Here is an 11,199-nt window from a genome sequence, read left to right as displayed (position 1 = left end):
GACTGGATTGGGAGATCGAAGAAAAGTGAAACGTCCACTACTCGTTTTCTTAAAAAGTACTAAATTTTTTTTTAAACCCTCATAATTTCGACCGAACCCATGTAAAATAAATGAAATATTTTTTTACACTATTTTTAAAATAAAACAACCAACTATTATTTGAAAATCAAAAGAAATTGTTTAAACATAAAACCATACAACATTTTACCAAACCTAAATAGAAGTATTTTGAAAAGTATAGCTCATACTATCAACCTCTCTAAAACCACTCAAAGCATAAATAAATAGTCGTAAAATCTTTAACTTAAACATAAACGTAAATGCAGAAAACTAAAAGCGTTGGTCCTCGGGTTCTGTGAACATTCAGTCCAGTCAGATCATCCATCAAGACCTCTACTACCCTCAACATCAAACTCACCTGCATCGATCACACCTAGTGATTCTAAAGACTCAGCACTCCATAATCTTGATAACAACATAATACGTATACATAACAAATGCTATAGTGAAAATAATTGTGGGTACATGAAGCGGTGCATGAAACCTGGACAAACAATGATTATTTGTCCAGAGGAGATATTCTAGAGTTGTATTTTTTTAGTGCAGCACCAGAACCTGCAGGGAAAGGTTGACACGAAGCCTTTCATTTCATCAAGCTAAGGAGGTCAGATATGAATGCACAGAAATTCATCAAGAATCCTCCTACAAACGAAACATCCCTGGTTTCTTCATTTAATGAAGATGACATCTCTAACAGAAGAGCATGTAGAGTTTGGGTCTGTCTAACAGAGTTGGACAAAGTCAAGTATCCATTTAAAATTTTTCAAAATTCTGTAAATGGTTCCTTCCTGTCAAATACAATGACAGGAAAAACAACAATTTTTGCAGAAGAAATTTTTGAAAAGAAAAGAAATTTTCTGTGGAACAGCAAGCTGCCGGCAAATAAAGAGACTCGCCGAAAATTCTGCAATATGACACATGTGGGAAGATGGTCGGAGAACATCTGCCCAAAATGCCAAAACCGGAAAGAACCAGAGTTTGATAAAGGATTCAAACCGAGATCTGATCGGAAACACTTTACCGACACCATTACAACTGGGGAAGGACCACAAACACATTTTTCTCGGAGATATAGAAAACCAAAGATTCCCCGACAAAGATAAAGTGGACATGTGACCATCCCATTAACCAAAGAAAAGACGATCATGTGAGTGAAATACAAGGACCACCAATAATCGGTGGTAAATGACAAAAGAATATTGGATTCCCTATCTTTAAAGGTAAAGGAAATCTGATAAACATACAAGAAACTTTAACCCAAACTCATCTATAAAAAGAAGATAAAACGGGTATAAGAAACGTAAAAGAAAAATTCGAAACCTAAAGAAAATGTATTTGACATATCTGAACGTTTCTAAAAGACGAATCAAGAGAATAAGAAATCAGTTGGAAAATACTAAAGATCTCTACAAACTGTTAAAAGAAGAAAAGAACGAGATCTCAGCTGATATAATACAGACGCATATCCACTGGTTATGCCAGTATATAAAGTCAGAAGAGCAAGCCATTGCTAAATTAATGATCTAGAAAGGAACATATCAAGAATAATGGAGGGACCATTCAACCACCACAGAAAGTGGTCCATTTGCAAGCTGTAAAGGTTAATCAAGATTTGAAATCTAAATTTCAAATCCGAGAGAGCCTTCTATAAATAAGGCAAGAAGAAGAACGTTGGGATCATCGAACTTTTCCTTCAATTTCTTTCAAAATATTGTAATATTCATCTTTCTAAGTTTATGTGTTTTGTAAGTTCAGCTACTGATAAGTTTCTCGTCTTCTACGGGAGGTTACGATGTAATGATAAATATTTGTATTTGAATAAATTAAAGCCCTTTCTCTAGCCCCTCTCATGTATTATTTTCAAAATTTTATCTTTTATTGTACACCCTAAGGTAGGAAACGAATTATAGTTGTGCGAAGTGCTGCTAAAGGGATCTGCGTCGGTAATCATCTGTTGCGACTGTGTGGTTAGACTGTGAGGAGAAGTCTATAAAATACGGTGGATATAACCTGGTGGCACTTTGGTCAAAGAGGTAAAAGATTTAATTTATTATACAGAAGCATGATGAGCTTTAAAAAAAATCGATTATTTAATCATGATATATAGGCTGGAAACTTTGCTTAGCGGTATGTCTTTAGGCTATATGTCTTTAAGAACATGCTCAATAGGTATAACAATGCCATGTACCAAAATCAATGAATTAAGGATGTTTTTGAAAAATTTTAAAAAGCTGGGGAGTTTAAACAAAGAAATAAGGGGATGTGGAGTGAGGAGAAAGTTGAGAATGAGAATGGGGAGTAAAAGCAAGTTTGCCCAATAAAGAATATTTTACATAAACAGAAGCCGAGTCGTACACCTACTCTGGCACCTTCTAACGTAATTTATCTACCAATATAACTGGTTTCTTTACAAGTAGTCATTACAAGAACAACATCCATTGTGGAAGTGATGGGATCTCTTCTGCTCCCCTTAGAGTTATTTCTCTTCCCTGCAATGGAGATGAACTTTATAACTTGATGTCAGTCTCCACAAACTCTGAGGTTCTATGTTATCACCAATCTGGTCCTAGCTTATTGTTAAAAATCCCAAAAGCAACAGGGAGTCTCAATGTAATTGCAGCATTTCAAACTTTTGTTAGATATTATGCGACACAAATTCTGTTTTTGGAACATATCCCATAGCTCTCATCTCAATCTCCATTTCCTCTAAAACTCCCAAAATCTGTTGATATCGAGGGTTGCACTTACTTTCCGCGAGAAAAGAATGAAATACCCCACTCACCTCTACTACACTGTAACCAGGTTCTTTCTTCATTCCTTCCATTTTCATGAGCTTTCTTAACTTGGCTACATCATCCCACTTTCTTGCTGCAGAAAAGAAATTTGAAACAAGGGAATATATTCCAGGACTGTCTGGATTTAGCTCAAGAACCTTCTTGGCAACGAACTCTCCGACAAAAAACTTCTTATGATTGAGGCAACCAGATAGGAGTGCTACCCAAATAGCAATCACTGGGTCACAGGCCATGGAGTCTATCAATTTCCAAGCAACCTCAACTTGGCCGGCTCGAGCCAAAAGATCAATTAAACAAACAAGATGTTTTTCAGTTGGTTGAACTTTGAATTCTTCGATCATGATATCAAACAAGTGCTTCCCTTCCTCAACTAATCCCGCGTGACTCAATGCGGAGAGAAGAGATGCAAATGTCGCATGATCTGGTTTTGTATTTGTCTTTATCATTTGATGGAAAAGTGAGAGAGCCTCCTCCCCATGTCCATGATTCCCATAACTAGTAATGATGGTATTCCACAATATCACATCCCTCGAACTCATCCTGTCAAATAAAATACGAGCAGAGGAAAGCGCTCCACATTTTGCATACATATCAACTAGAGATGTAACAAGAATTTTATTTACATCAACTCTTTTAACAATATATCCATGTATCGCCCTACCAAATATCAGGAACCCAATTTGAGAACAAGCAAGAAGTGCACCAACGAGTGAAACCAAGTCTGGCTCAAAGCCACAACTTTGCATCTCAATTATCGATTCAAGTGCATTCCTTGAAAGTCCGTTTTGTGCATACCCAGAGATTAAAGTACTCCAAGAAACAATATTCTGACAATTCATGGATCTAAATAGAGTACAGGCAATGCCCATCTCTCCATTCTTGGCGTACATGTCCACAAGGCTAGTCTGTACCATTACATCCATAGGGAAATCTCTCCTAATCATATAGCCATGCAAAGAGGAAGCCATTTTCAAGTCTTCAATATTTGAACAAACCTGTATCAGGGCCAACATGACTACCCTGTCACCTTCGAATCCCTCTTGGCACATCCTTCTGTAGGTATTCAAAGCTTCATTTACTTTCCCAATCTTGACAAACCCAGTGATCATCGTGCACCAAGAAACAACATCCTTTCTCCTCATCCTCTCAAACACGCATGTCGCCTCGTCCATTTTCCCGCACTTGGCATACAGATTCATGACAGACGATCCTACAAATACATCATGCTCATATCCACAATCCACCGCTCGTCTCCAGATTTTATCACCCAACTCCAAGTCCATCAATCCGGTGCAGGCTTTGATAGCCATTGTAAAGGTCGAGCTGTCGGGCTTAACTCCTTTGAAACCCATTGCTTTATACAAACTTACGACTTCTTGTTGTAAATTTTCACGAGAATACGCAACGATCAATGCATTCGAAGATTCTATACCTCGTTTCGGCAAGCTGTCAAATAGCTTGTGGGCTAGATATACATCGCCCACTCGGGCATATGTAGATATTAGTTGGGCTGCCGAAAATCTATTGCTGAAGAGCCCAGACGTAATCAGCACGCCGTGGATCTTGGAAACGCAAGCTCTGTCTTTACAGGTCAGCAGCAACGCCTTAAGGTCCTCAAGAATCCATTTGCCCACAAGCATTTGGTAGAATAAAGTCGCCGCTGCAGCTATGTGTTGCCACTAACCATCGAAACCATGATACTTAGCTACACGCTCAATAAAAATATAGATTGGAGGGCAAATGATGAAATGATCAAGAATGAAGTGAAGAATAATTTTATTTGTCGATAGAAGTAAAATTTGGTAAGTAAGACTAATAGGCATATATATATATTTTCCTATTTCAAATATTGATTTAAATTGTGCTTAAAAGATGCTCTTATAATTTGGATTTATTTTTAATATATTTTAAAATTTCAAATTGTTGTATCCTTTCTTTTTTCTTAGGATATATTTGAGGGACAGTCAGATCATAAAATAAATAATTGTTCGGAACTCTTCAGCACAAGCTTATTCCATGCATATTTTTCTCCATTATTTCTTTGAGCCTAACAGGGTTTCTTGGATTATTCTCGTTCTTCTTTCATATTTAAGTGTTTCCATTGTCAAGTAATCAGCCGCTCGGTTCTCTTTCCCGTATATGTGTGACACTTTAACCATCCATTCCCTGACCATAAGTTCTTTACATCTGGTGATCAGGTGGAGGAATACCTTTGAGCATGTGCCTTTTCATTACGAAACCATTTCACCACTTTCCAGTAGCACCTTCTGGTAGCCTAATTCCCAACTTAGCTCTGGTCCTTTGTACACAGCACATAATTCGGCTTTCTCACTCGGCACCAACTACTCTAATATTAGCGGATATAGCTCTTGTTGTAATTCCCTACGTATGTTCTTTGATTCTCCTTCTTTAATCTTCGAATCAGGTCTACGACCGGATTACTTGTTCCTGTTCTAACTTCCATTAGAAAATTAGAAGAAGTTTTTCTATGGAGAAGAAATATTCGAGAGACCGCTCAATCCTTTTTTTTTTCTTGAGGATGGCCGAATTATTGGAGAGGTGTGGAGGAGGATTTTCGAAAATCTATGTTTCTTGGAGGCTAGGGTTATGACTTCATTACCTTAAAACAAAAGCCATGACCTAATTTCCATAATTCAAGATTTAGGTTTCATAATTAACATTAATAGACTTGATTAATTAATTAGACTAGTCTAACAAGTATAATTAATTATATCTAAGTCCATTATGAACTTTAATTATTTAGTATGTTGGACTTGTACTCCTATAAGCCCAATAAAATACTTATCACTATATTTAATTTAATATTTAATAAACCCCACTTTTTAGTTTAATAATTAAATCCACAAATTTTATAATTTCAACTACTTGAATTTATTCTTTCCAAATTTTAAATATCATAAATTCAACTTCTTTAATTTACTATTTCATAAATTCAATTCATTGAAATTTATTTTCTCAAAATTTAATTATCATAAATTCAACTCCTTGAATTTAATATATTATAATTTTATATAAATTCAACTCCTTGAATTTGTTCTCTCAACGAGAATAAATGATCTAGTTCTTCTGTGACCCTCAATGGTTCAGAGATACAGCTAGTCGTGGATTCACAACTCTTTGTGATTCAAGACATCTTCCTTCATTGGCTTTGCCTCATTACATGCATCAACATTTGATCATGAGAATGTCAAGAATTAATTTCTGATTAAATTCACCGAATCATGGTAAGAACTTCTAGTAGCATCTCCCTACGATTCCCTAGGTATAACTGATAGGGCCTGCAAAAACTAGTCATTTATGATTAACGTACAGTACAGTCCCTTCAGCTCTTATATCCCGATCGAATCTGCAACCATTGGTTCATCGAGAGTTGCATATTAAATTTGATAGCAATGTGATACAATTATGAAATATTCATAGTGTCATCGCATGCACAACTAGAGAACTCTTTCCCTAATGTACATCTCACACTCTGGCAAGAGATTTAATATACTATTATTTCGTTAGATTACATAAGATGTAACGTACTGTACTTTTACTATTTAAAATTTGCGGAAAAATTAAAAATTTTATTACATAAACATGAACGTTCAAAATTCGATAAAATAACTGTACGTCTCAACTTGTCGCAACGAAAGATCTAAAATAAAGCTCGACAAAAGTGTTTGAACATTTTCATAAAGACTTAAAAACATGGGCAGTCCTCGGGTTTAGCCTCCCACTCAGTCTAAGTCTGCTTCTTGGTCCCCACCTCTTGTCTCCTCATAAACATCCTCACCTGCATCGATCAAGTCTAGTGAGTCTAAATACTCAACACGTATAAACTGGGGATAACGAATAATACATAGTAAAACCACATGCAACTTAATAATAGAACATACATACTTGAAACTTGAACTTGAAGTAAGCTTGAACATTCATACATATCATAGACGTGCCATAACGTAAAAACTTTCATAAACATGCTTGCATACTTGTACATACATAAGCATACATGAACTACATTATTTGCATAGAGGATGTTTCAAAGCAAGTGGCCCATAACATAATTCGCCTGATCAGTCTAAACCACAATACTAGGATGACAGGGACGAACCCACTGCCACATACATGAGATCCATGTTCATGCTTTAACGGGTGGATTGGTCTCCTTTCATGATTTAATGCTTTCCAATCCTGATCTAAACCCGTTCATGCTTTAACGGGGTGGGTTGGTCCCCGTTCATGATTTAACGCTTTCCAACCCCATACATACATTGGTCACAAAACATTTAGCATACCTCAAAAACTTGAAAGTAATTTTCTTGCACGTCGACATACTTACATGGCGTTGAGGGATCCGTTGGACTTCGATTTGGGGCCGTTGCTGCACATACTAACATGAATTCACATACTTAACTTGCATAGCTTAGACGTATTGATCATGCTTAATTGCGAGTTCATTCAACTTCTTAGGATATTCTAAAATTCCCATGACTCGACTTTGTAAATAATTGCACTAAACAATGACATCACACCTCAAAGTAAACATTACTTTTTTCCCAAAATATGAAGTACACGGACCCCGGGTCCGGGTCCATGTATGGGTCCGTGTCTGTGCGCAAAAGAAAGGACCAACAAAAGGAAGGGACACGGACCCTGTGTCAGGGTCCATCAAAGGATCCGTGTAGACTCGGTTGGTTGACACTTCGAAGGAAAGCAAAGGCACGGACCCCGTGCCTTGGTCCGTGTGGGGGTCCGTGTTGGCACGCAGAAATGGAATCAAGGAGAAAACAAAGGCAAGGAACCCGTGCCAGGGTCCGTCCTCCGGTCCGTGTACTTGCGGGACAAACCAACATCCAAAAATTCTGAACAGGTTTTGATTAACAGTCTAGACTCGATTGTACAGATCATTATTCGACACCATGAGGCCATCTTAGGACACTACATTAATGACTCGAGCCTATACGATTTTCCCCAAAACAACCACATATCCCAAATAACTCAAAAATCCTTAAACAAAAATTTTGACAGAAAATGGTTTACATGGCTACTCGTTCTCCCAAGAGCCTAACGACGTGAAACGACACCTCAATATACATCCCAACAACATGCTAAACATACCTAGACACAGCAACGTTCACCCGTCGATCCCCAACGAATCCTGAACATTTAAACTCCAAGAATGCATCAATACATAATTTTTGAAAAACGCAGTTTGAGCAGTCCCACGAAAAACGCCATAACTCACTCAACGTTTATCCAAATATTTCGAATTTCCTGTCAAATTGAAGATATCAAAAAGTTCTACAATTTTATTGTTGAAAGTTTTCTCAGAATCATGATTGAAAAATCACAGTTTTAAAAATGACAACAAAAAGGAGTTTTCAGATCTAAAAATTCTTCAAAACTGATCCAAACCATTTTTCGTTCAAACGACGAACATCACACATATATTTTTACGCATAAAACAACGCAACACATAATATGACATGATCGATGCCGCAAAAGAAAGATTATACGTGCCTTTTGATATTAAAAAAAACCGAACCGACGATACCGAAGCAGAGACGGAGTGAGGCTTGATCTGGGGCGACCGTGGCGCTAAAATTCTTGAAGAAAACCAGCGAAAATTCGCTAGGAATTATAGAGGGAAGGGGCGGCTGTACTCTAGGCTAAGAACCCTAATATTTCTCCTCTCAAAAATAATAAAAGCTGAATGAAATATGAGAGCGTGTTTTGATCGGCTCCAGGTGTGTGTAAAAGTGTGAAAATCGTGTAGTGTGTGTGTGTGTGGCTAGATTAGGGGATTAAAATAATGCTTAATTAAATAATTAGTCACCAATTAAAACACTAACTTAACAAGTCTCCCCTAATTAAAGTAAAATAAACACTAATTTTAAATAAACTTCTTAATTCAAATAACACACAAAAATATAAATTTTAAAAGTTTTAAACTCTTAAAATTACCAACTAAATGATTTAGGCATAAAAAAATGCTAAAACTAAATAAATCATTAAATTGCTCCATCCTTGACTAAAAATAAAATACCACATTTTTAAATTGCCAAGAATCGTCCCCGGTCTTTTCCTCGATCCCGCCTCAAATAATCGTCTTAGACATGAAACTCGAAAAACATTTTAACGTGCATCACATAAACATAATTAATTAAAATAATGTATTTAAATAAATCATGCACTACTAAGACTCATTTTAAAATTGAATAAATACTTTAATAATTAATTAAATGCATGGGTTATACGTGTACTGAATTTGGGCACTACAGTTCCTCCCTCACTTATAAAAATTTCGTCCTCGAAATTAAGTCTTACCGAACTACTCTGGGTAGCGAATCCTCATGTCTGCCTCTTACTCCCAAGTGGCCTCTTCCACTGATTGTTTTAGCCACCGAACTTTGACTAGCTTAGTCACCTTGTTTCGAAGTCTCCGCTCCTGCCTGTCTAGGATTTGGACGGGTCTTTCCCCATATGACAGATCTGGAGCAAGTTGCAACGGCTCATAACTCAACACATGCGAAGGATTAGATAGATACTTACTCAGCATCGAGACGTGGAAAACATTGTGTACCCCGGCCAGATTCTGCGGAAGGGCAACACGGTAAGCTAGTGTCCCAACTCTGTCAAGAATCTCGAACGGTCCAATAAACCTCGGACTCAGCTTGCCTCTTTTCCCAAATCTCATAACACCCTTCATGGGCGCTATCTTTACAAAAACGTGATCGCCTACGACAAACTCGAGGTCTCTTTTCCTCTTATCGGCATAGCTCTTTTGACGACTCTGGGCGGTCTTCATTCTATCTCGAATATTGACCACCACATCTGCAGTCTGCTGAACAATCTCTGGACCAAGTTCTGCTCTCTCACCGACTTCATCCCAATGAATCGGTGATCTGCACTTCCTTCCATACAATGCCTCATAGGGAGCCATACCTATCGATGATTGGAAACTATTGTTGTAGATGAACTCCACTAGAGGTAAATTTGATTCCCATGTCCCCTGGAAATCGATCATTCAGGCCCGCAGTAAATCTTCCAAAATCTGAATCACTCGCTCAGACTGGCCATCTGTCTACGGGTGAAAAGCTGTACTGAAAAGAAATTTCGTCCCCATGGCTGTATGTAAGCTCTTCCAAAAGAACGATGTAAACCTTGGGTCCTGTCGGACACAACAGAAACTGGGACTCCATGCAATCGGACTATCTCCTTGATATAGAGCTCCGCATACTGCTTCACGGAGAAAGTCGTCTTCACTGGCAAGAAGTGTGCAGACTTCGTGAGTCGATCCACTATAACCCAAATAAATTGGATCCCCTGACTGACCTTGGCAGACCAACCACAAAGTCCATTGTAACATCCTCCCATTTCCACTCTGGGATGGGGAGTGGCTTAACCAATTCTGCTGGCCTCTGATGCTCTGCCTTCACCTGCTGACAAGTGAGGCATTTAGACACCAATCTGCATATGTATCTCTTCATACCTGGCCACCAATACAAAATCTGTAGGTCCTTATACATCTTGGTACCTCCTGGGTGAACAGAATACGGAGATGCGTGTGCCTCTGTCAGAATATCCTCTCTGATCGAATCAACACTAGGCACCCACATTCTATCTCTGTACCTCACAATACCATCTGACACTGTGTAGAGCACACTGCCCTTGTCTTCATCCTCCAGCCTCCATTTCTGTAACTGCTTATCTGAAGGCTGACCTGTACGAATACGGTCTAGCAAGGAAGATTGGATTGTCAGATTAGACAGCTTCGGAGCTCTACCCTTGCGATAAAATTCTAAACCAAACTTCTGAATCTCAGATTGAAGAGGTCTCTGCACTGAAAACTGAGCTATGACTGCAACTTTCCGGCTCAAGGCATCTGCCACTACATTAGCTTTCCCCCGATGGTAGCTAATCTCGCAGTCGTAGTCTTTCACTAACTCCAACCACCTTCTCTGCTTCATATTCAGTTCTTTCTGTGTGAAGAAATACTTGAGACTCTTGTGATCCATGAATATCTGACACTTCTCGTCGTACAAGTAGTGTCTCCAAATCTTCAATGCAAAGACGACGGCGGCTAATTCTAATTCATGCGTCGGATAATTCTTCTCATGCACCTTTAACTGTCTGGAAGCATAAGCTATCACCCGACCCTGCTGCATCAAGAATACGCCTAAAGCGAGCTTAGATGCATCGGTGTATACCACAAAATTCTCTTGCCCTGATGGCATGGCTAATATTGGCGCTGAAATAAGGGCTTGCTTCAACGTATCAAAGCTCTTCTGACATTCATCACTCCACACAAACTTAGCATTCTTTTTGGTCAGTGACG

The 11,199-nt window shown here is 38.3% G+C and overlaps 1 protein-coding gene across 1 annotated transcript; it reads right to left on the bottom strand.

Moving 5' to 3' along the window:
- Positions 1 to 2,383: 2,383 nt before the first annotated feature.
- On the bottom strand, positions 2,384 to 4,643 carry LOC140829789 (putative pentatricopeptide repeat-containing protein At3g25060, mitochondrial). The gene has a single exon (XM_073193079.1). It carries the CDS (start codon positions 4,493 to 4,495, stop codon positions 2,696 to 2,698), a length of 1,800 nt encoding a protein of 599 aa, XP_073049180.1. The 5' UTR covers positions 4,496 to 4,643; the 3' UTR covers positions 2,384 to 2,695.
- Between the last annotated feature and the right edge of the window lie 6,556 nt (positions 4,644 to 11,199).

This window comes from Primulina eburnea, chromosome 4, assembly GCF_022965805.1.
Source record: "Primulina eburnea isolate SZY01 chromosome 4, ASM2296580v1, whole genome shotgun sequence".
Lineage (NCBI taxonomy): Eukaryota > Viridiplantae > Streptophyta > Magnoliopsida > Lamiales > Gesneriaceae > Primulina > Primulina eburnea.
The sequence above is the reverse complement of the archived record's forward strand: the minus strand, read 5'-3'. Positions and strand labels throughout refer to the sequence as shown.